Below are 15,328 nucleotides of genomic sequence, written 5' to 3' on the forward strand. Positions count from 1 at the left end.
TCTTTCCTTTGGGTCTCATTACTTCCTCTGTAAAATGGGGCTGCCAATCACTACCTTGCAGGCTTGTGGTAGGATTCCATGACACAATATACCTAAGTCCCCTAGGGGAGCTCCATAAAAGGTAGTGGTAGTGGTTTTTACATGCTGGTCATGGGGAAACTGAAGGAAGAAGACATGCCCAAAAGGCTTGGGGACGTTTCTTGGGGGAGAAGGCTGGGGGCACCAGACTGGATTGGTGGGGTGGGAGCGAGGGATGGTGGGTAGGTGAAGCTTACTGGTGACTAACCTTGGCCATGATCCCGCCCTGCAGCCAGCGGTACTGTGTGTGTAACCCAGCCCTCGTGCGCCAGTTCCGAAACCCAGACACCATCTTCATCCTCGCTTTTGCTATCATCCTCCTCAATACCGACATGTACAGTCCCAGCGTCAAGGCTGAACGCAAGATGAAACTAGATGACTTCATCAAGAACCTGAGAGGTGACCCTACACCTCCCTATCGGCTTGTCCCATTCTTCACCTGGGAAGGGAGAGTGGGAAGATTGGGAGTGGGCTGGGGAAGGAGGGGAAAGATCACATAGACTCCCTGGAGATGAACCTGTGGGGTTCTCTCCTTTTCTGCCAAAGCTGCCACGTTCCCTTATTAATTCGCTCGAATATTGTCTGTCTGCTCATTCCTGCACCGAATACTGAGCGAGTGGGTTCTGGGGTTATTATAGCAGTAAGCATGAGAGCTAAAAGCCCTGGCTCTTACAGAGCGTGTACTGATCCACTCATTGACATATCACGTCCTCTTTCCCTCTCCTCTTTATTTATGCCCATAAAGACTCATTTAATTCTTCTCTGTACCCTTTCCTCCATCCATATGTTCACTTATTCCCTTGACCAGCCAGCTGACCCTGAGTGCCTCCCATGTACCCGGCCCTGTGTTGGACGCTAAGGACACCCCAGCCCCTGCCCTTAAAGCTCCTGGTTTGTGGGACAGACTGACTTACTAGACCAGATACCCAACACAAGAGAAAGAGCGAATCGTGATGTTAGACAGGCCACAAGTGCAATCAGAGCTCAGAGGAGAGAGAGCCCACCTCCAACGCACTTTCTGGAGGAAGTAGCATTTTCATTTTAAGGTGGGCCTTGAAGACATGAATAATGTGACAGAATAGCAATAGAGGAGGCTTATGTAGCAATAAGAATACAAAGGCACAGAGGTAGGACAAGTTGTTGAGAAAACAATCAAGATGGGGTGGACGAGGGACGCCTGGGTGGCTCAGTTGATTGGACGACTGCCTTCGGCTCAGGTCATCATCCTGGAGTCCCGGGATCGAGTCCCGCATCGGACTCCCAGCTCCATGGGGAGTCTGCTTCTCTCTCTGACCTTCTCCTCGTTCATGCTCTCTCTCACTGTCTCTCTCTCAAGTAAATAAATAAAATCTTTAAAAAAAAAAAAAAAGGTGGGGTGGACGATGCAGTCAGGAAGGTCAGTGGGAATCAATACATGAGGGCCTTGAATGCCAGGTGAGAAAAAAGGTCAAGGTGACCTTTTTTTTTTTTAAGATTTTATTTATTTGACGGAGGGGTACAGCGAGAGAGGGAACACAAGCAGGGGGAGTAGGAGAGGGAGAAGCAGGCTTCCCACTGAGCAGGGAGCCCACTGCTGTGCTTTATCCTAGTACCCTGGGATCATGACCTGAGCCAAAGGCAGACACTTAACCACTGAACCACCCAGGCGCCCTGACCTTTTTTTCTTAGTTTATTGTATTGATGTCAAGCCCTGGCATCTCACCAAAGACCAGCCTACTAAAAACAGCACAGACGTTAGGATTTTTAAACAGAAATGAGAGGGGGAAACAGAATTGAGGAAAAACAAACAGATGAGACAAATTGGCTGACCAGCAGGCTGTGCACGGTTGCTGGGCTCAAGCTCTTTGGCAGCTGAGGTAAAAAGGCGGTGTGATGACGGATGTTCCCTTAACACCTGCCCAAGGAGGAGGTGTGGCATTTCCAAAGGAGAAAACATCTTCTCTAGCAGAAGGTTTAGAGGGAAGAGTGAGTGGGTTTCACTCAGCAGACAGTCAGGAGTGGAGAAGGATGGTAGACTTGGGAAGAGAGAGTTAGATCAGAGGCCATCTGGAGCTGTCTCCCAGAATCCTGCTATTAGTCATTTATTCATTCATTCATTCATTTCACCCATCCTCTCTCCCTCCGTCATCCTCTCTCTGTATGTACACACACGTACATGTACATACACACTTATATGTGTGAATACATATGTATATGTGTGTATATGTATTTGGAGAGGAAGTACCTCTCCAAATACATATACACATATATAAATACATATATGTATGTATATACATGTATATGTATATATATATATATAGTATATGCATATATCTTTCCCCTCCAATTATTAAATAAATAAGCAAACAAACGAAATGAATACTTGCTCATACCCAGAAACTTCAGAAATATAGCAAATGAGAAAAAATTGTTTAATCATCCCGAATTCTGCCCCCTAGAGGCAACCATGGTTGATATTTTTTTTGTTGCTTGCTAGTCTTTTTCCTTCTGCATATGGAACTTTTTATGAAGTTAAGATCGCGCCGTGAATGTGATTTATTATCCTGCTCTTTCTACTTACCTTGCTACAGGAATTTTTTCATGCTTTTTTGTAAACACCAAGTTTTGGATAGTTGTAAATTATTTTAACTGGATACACTCAGCTTTAATTAATTGGGCCTCTGTTGTGAGAACTTAGGTTGTTTCGAAGTTTTCCTGTAAGTAGCACTTGTACATGTATCTTTGCATGTATTTCTGAGTAATTCCTTAGGGCAGATTCCGAGAAAAAGAGTCATGGAGTATTCAAGCTTTTGCAAAGTTATCATCCAAAACAGTTATGTTCATATACGTGCCCACTTCCCTGCCCTCTTTTTAACACTGGATATATAATTTAACATTATTTTTGCTAGTTAGAAAAGAAAAAAAGTATCTGATGATTTTCATCACAGCGTGCTCTGAGTTGCTTAGAAAAAATCCCCATGCTGGGAAAGAAAGCAGCTGGTCGTCCAGATGCTTGACAAAGGACGCCTTTTCTGGCCCGGTCCTGACCAAAGGACTGAGGGTGCACACTCCTTCCAGTCATAGCCATTGTTTGCACTCCTGCTTCAGTGTGGGATATTGTGGAGAACCCCTGCCACCCACCCCCCACATTTATGCAATATATCCCTGTGTTGCTCCCCTCCGCAGGGGTTGATAATGGTGAAGACATCCCCCGAGACCTCCTGGTGGGCATCTACCAGCGTATCCAGGGCCGTGAACTGCGAACCAATGATGACCATGTGTCCCAGGTGCAGGCCGTGGAGCGCATGATTGTGGGCAAGAAACCGGTAAGTGCCTTGGGGGGCTGCAGAGGGGACAGGATTTGGGCTGGTTTCTGCCACTGAGTGGTAGGTAAGTCAGTATCCCTCTCTGAGCCCCAGACTCCCCGTCTCCTGCTGAATGGTGATAATGGTGATAATGGTGATAATGCATTCCTTGGGGGTCATGGTACAGAGCGAGATGCTCTTGGGGGAATGCCTCTAGTGCACATCCTTTCCACCTGTAGTTTTGCCTCTCCATCCCAGGTGGGGAACCAAGGTAATAGTTAGTTGATAACCAAAACCAAGAACACCCTCTAGTCTTATAGTCAACAAACATTTACAGATGTTGGGACACCTGGGTGGCTCAGTTGGTTGAGTGTCTGCCTTTGGCTTAGGTCATGATCCCAGTGTCCTGGGATCAAGCCCCCAATCAGGCTCCCTGCTCAGTGGAGAGCCTGCTTCTCCCTCTCCCACTCCCCCTGCTTGTGTTCCCTCTCTTGCTGTATCTCTCTCCATCAAATAAATAAATAAAATCTTTTTTAAAAAAAAACATTTACAGATGCCTTTCCACAGAGCCCAGCATTTCACTAGGAAATAGGAACATTGATAAAATCAGACAGAGTCTCCGTCCTTGGGGACATTCACAGACTGGGAGTGGGGAGTGTCAGCATAATACTTATTTCTGCCTTATAGTCAGTCTAAGGGAGCAGAAAGGAGGGAAAAGTCATTTTCAGTCATAGAACTGGGATGCGGAGGAAGAGTGGAATATGGAACTGGGCAAGAAAGGCACTCCAGACAGAGAGAGCACTAAGAACAAAGGCAAGCCGACACCTCCATTGCTCGGACTCCTCGTGTCACAGTGACAGTGATATGTATCAGAAGTAGACTTCCTCCTGAGGTTAAACGGTAAGGTGCTGAAGGCCCAAAGCTGGCATGCTAGCCTTGCTGACACCTATTTCTTCATGCCTGCCTAGGTCTTGTCTCTTCCTCACCGTCGACTGGTTTGCTGCTGTCAACTCTACGAGGTGCCAGATCCAAACCGCCCCCAGCGGCTAGGGTTGCATCAGCGGGAAGTATTCCTCTTCAACGATCTCCTTGTGGTATGTGCCTTGGGGTACGGAGGGCAGGGGAAGGAAATGAAGAGGAGGTGCTGAGCTTGGACCCTGGGTCTAGGGTGAACCACGTTAATGGTGGCGGGTGGAGGTGTGGTGGGTGAGGTGCTTCGCCATGGCCTCTGTGCCGTCTTGGATAAGGCACAGGCCCCCTATGCCCCTCTTTCCCCTTTCGGATCCATTTGGTGGTGGTGGACAGCTGCACGGGGGAGAAAATGTGAGGACCAGGGGACTTGACATACCTACAACCTGGGAAGCCGTAGAAAAAGTCCCCGTCCATCTCTGTAGCCCAGAGTGTTGGCTGGAAGGAGAGGAACCTGTGACCCTGAGGTTACTCCGAAACCTTCAGGTGGTCAGGATGCTCAAAGTGATTCTGAAAACCAAGCTTGTCACCACTGTAGACATGCATCTTTTAGAGCTGGGACTTTTATTGACTCTGCCAGTGGGAAGAGAATTTCAGGGTTTCCCTTCCAACCTCCTACCCGGAGCAAGAACCAGTATCCTGCATGGCCCCCTGGTTGACTGCGGAGACAGAAGACTGCCTTCCTCCAAGGCAGCCAGTTTCCTGGTTAGACAGCTCTGATTGGTAGAAACTGTCTCCCAATGGGTTTCTTCTAACCATCTTCCCTGGGCCCTTGCAATCACAGAGAACAAGTGTTTCTTCTGCTCCTCAGGGATTTGAGGACAGTGGCCTGTTCCCCCCGACCCTACCCCCATGGTCTTCTCTAATTCTTTAGAACAGGGTCTCTCAATCTCAACACTATTAACATTTGGGGCAGGATAACTGTTATGGGGGCTATTCTGTGCGTTGGAAGACATTTAGCAGCATTCTTGGTCTCAACCTCCTAGATGCTAGTAGCACTCCTTTAAGCAAAACTGTTTCCAGACATTGCTAGATGTCCCCCAGGGTTCGAAGTCATCTCTAGTTGAGAATGCCTTCTCTAAGCCTCAATTTCCTCCTCTACGAAGTGGGGCTAATCCCTATCTCATGGGTTGTCCTGAGGATGGAGTTAAGAAGTCAGATGGGGAATAGCCTAACCCAGAGGAGGGCCTGGCTCACACAGGTGCTGAGTAAATATCTCACCACCTCTCACGCACTAACGCCAGAGTGTGTCCAGCCCCGTGCTAAGCACTGAGTTCACAGAGATGAGCGAAACTCAGTCCTTGTTCTTGGGAGCTCACGGTCCGAAGGATTGAAAAAAAAAAAATGCTTTGCATAACCACACGCTGTAACAGTCCTGAAATGAAGTATTTTGCTTTTAAATGCCACTCATAGACTGCCTGAGGTGTTCAGAGCCTATGGTGGTCGAATCCAGAGTGCCCAACCACTTGACAAAGACCCTGGGCTATTGAGAGGAAGACCCGTTAGCTCTAGACATGGGTTCAATGGCATTTGCCATTGTTGGCTGGGATCTTCAGGGATGGGCAAGAAACCCGAAAACCAGACTCCTCTTGGTGCTCCCAGTCCAGCAGGGGGCGACCACTCCCGCACAGTGCTCAGCTAAAGCCTCCTGGTGAAAGGCACGGAAGCAGCAGCTTACCAGCTCAGAGAAGGGGGTGGGGTAGGGGAGTGCGTGTGAGGTGTTAGATACAACAGGCTTTCTGGAGAGGACAGCATTCAGTTACTTCCTGTAAAAATCGTATATGCCTGTTGTGCGTCGTCATTACATATGAGGAACTTGCATTTTCTCCTGTCTCTTCCGTTTTGCTTCTCAAGCTTCAGTTCTTCCCAGCTCATGGGTATGTGTGTTTGTGTGTATGTGTCCGCTAGTGCTGGTGGGAGGGGAGAGGGCGGCTTTGAGAAATAGGTGTCATGTGGAAATTCCCCACCCAAACCCTGCCTCTTGTCTCCATCTCCCCCCTGCCCCGCCAAAGGTCACCAAAATTTTCCAGAAGAAGAAGATCTTGGTGACGTACAGCTTCCGTCAGTCCTTTCCTCTCGTGGAAATGCACATGCAGCTCTTCCAGAATTCATGTGAGTCCCTTCCTGGATTCCTGCATCCCAAAAGTCTATGCCATGGCCCCCCTGCTCATCCGCCCTCCGTACCCCCCCCCGGTTTTTTTTTTTTTTTTTTTTTTTGGAGCCCTTTACGACGGGACTAAGATCTCCAAAGCACCTACTTGGTCCCGGGATGCAGGGCAGGCCAGGGTGAAGTATAATTTGGGTCTGTGCCCTGGGGAGCTCGTGGTCTGGCAGAGAGAACCATGGGGTGTGTATGTTTTCTGGTGGGCCGAAGAGATGGTGATCTTGCTGCGCTTTGAAAGACCAAGCCAGAGGAGCTTTGTTGGGTGGCTGCAGAAGCAATGTGAGTAGAAGCAGAGATGTGAAGGAAGGGATTTGAGAGAGCAGCTAGAGTTCAATTTGCCTTCATATCTGGAGTACAGGGAGTAGCGGGGCCATGAGTACCAGAAGCTTGGGGGCTGCGGGGTAGGGCAAAGGGGAGCTGCTGAAGATCCCAGACCTCCCCCTTCCCCACAGATTACCAGTTTGGGATCAAGCTGCTGTCCGCGGTACCTGGCGGGGAACGCAAAGTCCTCATCATCTTCAACGCCCCCAGCCTCCAGGACCGGCTTCGCTTCACATCCGACTTGCGCGAGTCCATTGCCGAGGTGCAGGAGATGGAGAAATACCGTGTGGAGTGTGAGTAGCCCAGTGGCACCTCTTTCCCCTTTTCCTGACACAGCACCCTGCAGACACCAAGAATTCTGTCCTTTGAGAATCTCAGAGTCGAGGGTGAGCTTGTCCAGCCTTCCTACCCTCATTCTAGGAAACTTTCAGCCTCTGCTTGAATACCTTCAGTGACAAGAGGCTCATTACCTCTGAACAGCAGATTATTACGCCAAGCCCAAATTATGAACCAACTCTTCCTTCTATTGAAAGGCGGCAGGGAGAAGAATCAGGGTTCTGGAGGTAGGACTCTAGTTTCAGATCCCAGGTTTGCTACTCATCGCTTAGGTAAACCAGGGCAAGTTGCCTGACTCCCTGAGCCCCAGTTTCTTTATATATGACATTGGGAAGATGAAAGGTCCTTCACAGAGTTGTGGAGATTCGATGAGGTAAGGTAGACAAGCTGTCCTCTTCCCACATTCCAGTTCCTGAGCTGAGTCCCTATCACCCATTCTTCTGGCCCCTAGAGGCCGCATCAAGTCACTTTCAGCATATATAAATGGGAAATAGTGATTACATCTCATTCCACTCGATGCCCTCCAAGTTTTCTCTTCTCCAGGCTAAGCAGTCACAGTTAAGTAACATGGTGTTGAGGAGAAAGAGGCAGGCAGACACACAGAGAGAAACTGAGGCAGTGGACAGCTGCTTGGTGAGCTCTTCATGGTTCCAGGGTCGATGCTACTCCTCAGCAAGGCAGGGTCCACATATCAGTTCACCAGATCCTTGAAACCCAGGGGCTAATTAGAGAGGGGTGAGCGTACCAATATGAGGGGGAGGGCGATAGAGGTCTCCATGACCACCTCAGGGAGGTGGGGTAGAAAGAGGCTGGAGAATGTAGGCTTTGGACTCAGGCAGAATTGCTTCCAGAATATGGCCTCCCCATTTCCAGCTGTATGACTCTGGGCAAGCTCTCTGACTTCTCGGATTCTCAGTTTCTTCCTCTGAAAAATGTGGATAATAATGCCTTACCTCTGAACTGTCGTGAGATGGAGTGAAATCAAGTAAACACAGCTCCCAGCATACTGCTGGCATATAATAGAGGCTTCGATTCCTGTTGGTTTCCTGCTCCTGTCCTTCCAGGAGCCCTCTGCTCTGGAGCAAGATATCTGAGAACCAAGCAGACTTTGGAATGATTGCCCTTTGCCATAATCCTTCCTGCCCCTGCTGTGACCAGCAGCTGTGAAGCTGTTTTGAAGGGCAGGGGTGGTTTGGAAGACCAGACTGAGAGTGGGCAGGGGAGCTGGGAGCAAGAAGGGTGAGAGGAAGAGGGGAGGAGCAGGAGAAACCGGAGGAGCAAGCACCAGAGAGGAACAGAGGGAAAACCTAGCCAGAGGACATGGCACAAAACGGGGCTGGGCAGTGTGGGTAACGGGGAGGGGGGCTTCAAAGATGGAGCTGAGGTTTGGGGGTAGCATGCTGCCTGTCCAGTGGGCAAAGCAGGAGCCCTGGGGAGAGAGTGGGCAAGGATGGGGAAGGCTCATCTCTCAGGTGGCCTTTCACTCTTATCCCTGACCTTCTCTCCCTGTCTCTCCCACTACCACCCAGCGGAGCTAGAGAAGCAGAAAGGTATGATGCGGCCTAACGCCTCACAGCCGGGAGGGGCCAAGGACTCAGTGAATGGCACGCTGGCCCGCAGCAGCCTGGAGGACACGTATGGGGCAGGCGATGGGCTCAAACGGGGCGCACTCAGCAGTTCCCTGCGAGACCTCTCTGACGCAGGCAAGTCTTTGGGGCCCTGCCCTGGCTGGGGAGATGTGGGACAGGGCGTCCTTTCTGCCTCCTATCACACTGACCGCCAGCCTTCCCTGCACCCACCACACACGCACGCACCCTGCCTTTATCCAGAGCCCTGGGCACCATGCCGCAGGGGGCCTGGGAGCCAGGTCAGATCAGGTGGAGCCCAGAGTCTGGGCCACGGAGTGTGAAGTGGGGCCACAGTCTTAGCCCCTCTCTCTCGCTGCTCCACCTCTCCTCCTCTCTTTCCTCTTCTCTCTCTCCAGTACCACCTCTCCTCCTTCTCCATCTTTTCCTCCTCTCACGCCTCCTCCTCCACCTCTCCTCCTCCCCACCTTCCCCTCTTCAATGGGGGAAAGGGAATAGGGGTGTCTGTCCCCGGGAGGGGCCCAGGCCTGGTGCCCAGCTCTGGAGCCCAGCAGGGCGGGGAGGGGGGGTTGCTGCTCTGACGCTGGGCTCCTTGCTTGTGGGTGCAGGGAAGCGGGGGCGGCGTAACAGCGTGGGATCGCTGGACAGCACCATCGAAGTAAGTGCCAGCTCCTGCCCCACTCGCCCTCTGCATGAGCCCTGCCCTGCCTCAGAGCCCCAGAGGAAGAGGGGACCTGTTGCTTCCCCCTCTTCCCTGATGGGAACCTCGAGGCTGCCTCTCCCAGCCAACCACTCTCTCCATCTGTCCTCAACTCTGTCTGTCCTCACTCTGCCTGTCTCTCAGTCTGTCTTCCACTCTCCCTAGCCCCTCTCAACCCCAGGGCCGACTCTGAGTAGAGATGCCCTTGGAGTTGGACCGTGAGAAGCTCTCACCTCCAAGTCCTGCCCTTTGAGCCGGAGCAAGTCACTCTGTGTCTCTCCGGGCCTAGCATTCTCCCTGCCTGCAAAATGGGGATAAGGAGGAGGTCCTACTGATTCTTCCTCTCCTGGCGGAGGCTCAGATGAGATAGTGGATGTGACAGCAGAGCTCTGCAAGCTGGGGAGCTCCGCGTACAAAGTACAGGACTGTTACTGGCTTTCATTATGCCCTGGGTGTTCCTGTCTCCCCAGCTCCAGCCCTCAGGGACTGGGTGGAGTTTAGGGTTGGGGGTTTAGGAAGTCTAGACTGGCCTGACTGTCCCCCCTCCCCGCTTCCAGGGGTCTGTTATTAGCAGTCCACGCCCTCACCAGAGGATGCCACCTCCGCCCCCGCCCCCGCCGCCAGAGGAGTACAAGAGCCAGAGGCCCGTCTCCAACTCCTCATCCTTCCTGGGCTCCCTGTTTGGAAGCAAGCGGGGCAAGGGGCCCTTCCAGATGCCACCACCGCCGACAGGCCAGGCTTCTGCATCCTCTTCATCTGCTTCTTCCACCCACCACCACCACCACCACCACCACCATGGTCACAGCCACGGTGGCCTGGGGGTGCTGCCTGATGGGCAGTCCAAGCTCCAGGCCCTGCATGCCCAATATTGCCAAGGACCAGGCCCTGCCCCGCCGCCCTACCTCCCACCCCAGCAGCCCCCTCTCCCCCCACCTCCTCAGCAGCCCCCGCCCCTGCCCCAGCTGGGCTCCATTCCACCACCACCTGCCTCGGCCCCACCTGTGGGGCCACATCGCCACTTCCATGCCCATGGCCCCGTCCCAGGCCCCCAGCACTACACCTTGGGCCGGCCAGGCAGGGCCCCCAGACGGGGGGCTGGAGGACACCCTCAGTTTGCTCCACATGGCCGCCACCCCCTGCACCAGCCCACATCCCCATTGCCCCTGTACAGTCCTGCCCCCCAGCACCCGCCAGCCCACAAACAGGGCCCCAAACACTTCATCTTCAGCCACCACCCACAAATGATGCCAGCAGCAGGGGCCACTGGGGGCCCTGGATCCCGGCCACCAGGGGGCTCCTATTCCCACCCTCACCACCCCCAGTCACCCTTGTCACCACACTCACCCATCCCACCCCACCCTTCCTACCCACCCCTGCCCCCACCCTCACCCCACACCCCACACTCGCCCCTGCCACCCACCTCCCCCCATGGCCCACTGCACGCCTCTGGGCCCCCTGGCACGGCCAACCCACCCAGTACGAACCCCAAGGCCAAGCCAAGCCGGATCAGCACCGTGGTCTGATGAACAGAGGGAGTGAGCTAGGGCCCAGGGAGGTCTGGGGAATCCACAAGAGATTCCCCGGTTTTTCCAAAATATATGTACACATAGAGATGCCCTCCTCCCCACTTCCTCCCTGCCTTGGAATCCCTCCTCTAACCCACAACAGCTGCCGTGGGGTTTCCTTCCAGATTCAAGGATCCTTGCCACTTGAAGCCTGGACGCAGGGCTCTCAAGCCCTGGGGAGTGGTGAGGACCTTTTGGAGATCCTCATTCTTTCTTTTTTTTCCTCCTCTACTCTCTCCATCACCACTCCCCGCCCCCAACCCTCACTCCCTGAGGTGGCCTCCGACCTCTGGGCCAGTGTGGGCTCCCTGTTAGCTCTGGCTGGTAGAGAAGGGCAGACAGGTGTCAGGAGCAGTGAGGGTGAAGGTTTCCCCAGAGCACCTCTAGCCACGCAGGGCTAGGAGGGAGCTCCATAGAGTTGTGGCCAACCTTCAGTTGGCTCTGTCCTCTCTCAGACCTCAGGGCCTGGCTAAATTCCTCCATGTGTCTCTCCATCTGCCTGAGGAACAGAGCTGTAGGTGCCCTCAGCGGGTGGGCCCCCACTAACGCTGGCCCCCCATAGGGGCAGTCCCTCCCCTCCAGAGCCAGCCTCTGTCCTCTTTCCAGTGGGCCCCAGCCCAGACCTCTTCAGCTTTGGGACCTTGCCTCTCACAGCAACGTTCTTATCCTGATCAAAGTCCAGACAGGTTTGGGCGGGGCGGGGGGGAGCGAGGGGGACTCAAGTCTGGGATGAGAAGGGCACTGCCCTCCCTCACCCATATTGCATGCCCCCCATTCCCTTACACCTACCCCACCTACAACTGAAGACAATGCACTTTACAGATCTTGCCCACATACACCTCGCTGGAGCAGGGCAGCCAGCATCAGCCCTGGGGAGATAGGCTCCCAGAGGGCCACCATAAGCCCATGATGTCCTTCCTGAGGCAGATTGAAGCCATCAGAGCAGGGGCTGGGAGCCAGGATGCCTGACTCCTTCTGTACGTCAAAATCTCTGCCGCCTCTCCAACTCCTTTACAGCCCTGTTTATTTATTATAAATATATTTTTTACAAGCCCCAGCTCTTCCTCTCGCCCCACATACCCAGCTCCTTTCTCAGTTCCTGCCTCCCTCTGCCCCCCACCCACCATGGGCTGCAGTACAGACAGACAGACCCTGGCTGTATGAAGGTCCAGGGACCCAGGGGCTTGGGGGTGGGGGAGGGCAGCAGCCAGAGGGGCTGTATGGAGAGGAGCTGGGGTTCAGGCATTGTCTTTTTTCCTCCTTGTATATAAGAATGTATATTTGATGCCTCATAAAAGACCTTGTGCTCACCTCCCGCCTCTGCCTCCTACTTATGCCCCCTCTCCCTGGGGTGGAGCCCATGGAGAGAGAGGCCTTTAGCCCAGGGAGGTGAGGAGTGAAGGGTAGCAGCCCAGGCACCAGGGTGGGTGAGATGCCTTGGGTGGGTGGAAGGTGGGGGAGGAGGGAGGTTTCCCCATCTCAGCTTGTTAACTGCCATGTGACAGCAGCAAGGGTGTGTGGGCTTTGGAGTTGAGCCAGTTCAAATCCTGGGGTTTTCCCTCCTGAGGCACACACACTTGGGAAAAGCATCCTCTCAGACTTGGTCTTCTTGATTTAAAACTGGAGGGGATGAGCTGTTGTCACATGGGATTGTGATGATGACAGGCAGTGACGAATGTCAAGCAGACAGCGTGGAGTAGGTGCTTGGGAAGTTAGTTCCCTGCTCTTCCTTTCTCAGGTTGGAGACTTCCTTCTGCTCTTCTGCCATCCATGCTTACCCTTCCTGTGGCTGGCCTGGCTTTGTCCTGGGGCCCTCCCCACACCCCTGGGGCAAGCTGTGTTTCTGCCCTGGAGGGTAGGTGGGCAGGTAGGAGACCTGGGCCAGGAAGCCAGGGGCTAGATCCATTGTAAGAGCTCTCAACATGTATATACTTAGGTTGTCACGTAACAAGTAACTGGATTCTCTTCAGCTTAAACGGGAGTGGACAAGTCCAGAGAAGAGAAGGGTCTTTTCCAAGTCCACACAGCAAGTCGGGACAGGGGCTCCTGCCACTCTCCAGTCCCCCTAACTGCCCCCTTAGGAAATGAACACATTTCCAGCCCCACCAGTTATGTCTTTGCAGAGTCCAGGAGGAATGGGGCTAAACATTGGCTCTTGGTTAGGGTCAGCAGCTGCCCAGAAGCAGCAGTCAGTAAACATTTTTGGTGCCTTCTTAAGAGTCTGGAATAGCCAGAGGTGTCTCAGTTTTTCCGCTTCGTATGCACATTCTAGTGGAAGAAGAAGCTGGGGCCATCTTGATGCCTCCCCCAGGATCCAACCTGAGCTTTTGAAGAACTTAGATCCAGAGGGGCCAGAATGAAGTCCAATAAGCATTTTGCTTGTTGGTTTCTTCCCTGGTTGCTCCCCCTTCTCCCACCTTCAACCTAATGCTGGTTTTGTCTTCCCAAAGTTTAGCTGTTAGCCCTCGAATCCTTGCTTAGTCACAGACTTGACCAGGTTGCTGTCGGCAGCTCACCTAGCCCCTCAGAGGCTGGTCTTTCACCTGTATAGTAAGGATAATAATCTTGCAGGGAAATTGTTCACAGATGCATGTGAAATGCCTGCCTCCTGCACAGTAAGCTGTTCTCTGCCACCTACAGAAATGAACGCAAACTCCCTGTCTTGACATTGGAGGTCCTCCACCACGTGGCCCCAGTCGATCTCCTCGTCCTCATTCCTCGCCCACACTTCGACCACCCAGAGAAGGCCTGTGTGTAATTTTCCGGCTCTGTATTTTACCTGTGCCTGCCCCCACCCCCGCCAAAGGTGCCTCCCCAATCCCCTGATGAAGATTTCCTCCCTCTGGTGAGATTGGGCTTAAAAGACCCACCCCTCACAAAATGTGCCCTTGATCACATCCTCTGACATCTTTCATGTCATCTTTCTTCCCCACTAGGCCACAAGTGGCTCAAGAGTGATAATGGTCTGAATCATTGCTGTCCAGAGCGTTGCACGGCACAGATGACACTGAAATTTTGTTGATTTGAGTCGGTATATAGTTCTTTCTAAGCTGAATCTTAGAGTAAGGTATCTTTGCATTGGTTGGTTTACTGATTGTTACAACCTGTGTACCGACGGTCCCCCCCCCCCTCCCGCCGCCCACTGGCCCTGGACCTCTTCATGCCTCCTTCAGCTCTTTCCTATGTTCTCCCCTACCCTCCTCAGTGCAGCACCAGCACTCAGCTGTCCCTGTCCCCACTCCCTATCCTCTGCTTCCCGGATCCTCACCGTCCAGACAGTGGAGGAGGGGTATTTTGGCTCCTCACCTCCCCATTTCTTTGAGGGCCTGAAGACAAGAAGCCCAGTGGCTGTCCAGCCTTCCAAGGTTCTACTGCCCATCTCTTTGGGGACATGGATGGGAAGGGACAACATATAACAAAGGACAAAGGTCCTAGACACTCACAGTGTTCTTTGTCCTAGACCAGTGCTGTCCAATAATCCTTTCTGTGATGATGGAAATTTCCTATATTTGTGCTGTCCAGTATAGTAACCCCTAGCACATGTGGCTATTGGGCCCTTGAAATGTGGCCAGTATAACTGAGGAACTGATTTTTATTTTTTAATTTAAATAGAAATAGCCACGTGTGGGTGGTGGCTGCCATATTAGAGCAGGACAAGACCTTCAGGAGGGAACAGCCTGGCAGGGATAATGTCCACACCATATGATACTAAGTACAGGCCCAGAAGGGAGCAGAGTATGTGGGGGGAGGTACAAAGAAGGGGAAAGCCCAACTTTGGGTGGCGGGATGGGTGAGCAAGGAGGGCACTGCCCCTTTAGCTGAGTCTTGAGTGGTAAGTAGGAATCACCCTGGTAAAGAAGGGCATTTGTCAGGGGGAGCAGGGTAGACAAGGGTGTGGAGGGAGGTGTGTATGTGATTGTTAGTGGCATAGTGAGAAGGAATGGGAGAGGGAAGCCCAGGTGGCAGGCATGGCATATTCTCGAAGCCCAGAGGCTGGCAGGCAGTGTGCCCTCTTTCCTCTGTTGCCAACAGGTTTTTTTTCCCCCTAGTCTCCTGAGGACCTAAAGTATGACGTGGTAACACATTGAGCTACACAGTGTTCCCCACTGTAAAGTTACTGTTTTCCCCCTTATAATAAATGAGCATCTCGTGGAGAGCAACATTGAGATTGTATAAATATCCCATTCTCCTCAAACTTTCACCCACCAGGATTCACTGATGCTTATCCAGATTGCCAAATGGTGATTTTCAATTCTTTTTAAAAAATATTTTATTTATTTATTTGACGGACAGAGATCACAAGTAGGCAGAGAGCCAGGCAGAGA

The 15,328-nt window shown here is 52.5% G+C and overlaps 1 protein-coding gene across 6 annotated transcripts in view; it reads left to right on the forward strand.

The window, feature by feature from the left end:
- Window positions 1-12,313, forward strand: part of IQSEC2 (IQ motif and Sec7 domain ArfGEF 2) — an 83,656-nt gene extending 71,343 nt beyond the window's left edge. For 5 of the 6 annotated variants that reach the window (XM_059385787.1, XM_059385786.1, XM_059385789.1 and 2 more), the window contains 8 exons: window positions 311-477; window positions 3,244-3,383; window positions 4,331-4,456; window positions 6,344-6,443; window positions 6,948-7,109; window positions 8,682-8,855; window positions 9,347-9,396; window positions 9,996-12,313. In XM_059385787.1, coding sequence (XP_059241770.1) covers window positions 311-477; window positions 3,244-3,383; window positions 4,331-4,456; window positions 6,344-6,443; window positions 6,948-7,109; window positions 8,682-8,855; window positions 9,347-9,396; window positions 9,996-10,961 — 1,885 coding nt within the window. In that variant the 3' untranslated portion in view covers window positions 10,962-12,313. The remainder of the gene's footprint in view (window positions 1-310; window positions 478-3,243; window positions 3,384-4,330; window positions 4,457-6,343; window positions 6,444-6,947; window positions 7,110-8,681; window positions 8,856-9,346; window positions 9,397-9,995) is intronic. The other variant, XM_059385791.1, reaches the window with a different exon arrangement.
- Window positions 12,314-15,328: the final 3,015 nt, after the last annotated feature.

The sequence above is a fragment of the Mustela nigripes genome, chromosome X (assembly GCF_022355385.1).
Source record: "Mustela nigripes isolate SB6536 chromosome X, MUSNIG.SB6536, whole genome shotgun sequence".
Classification (NCBI taxonomy): Eukaryota; Metazoa; Chordata; class Mammalia; order Carnivora; family Mustelidae; genus Mustela; species Mustela nigripes.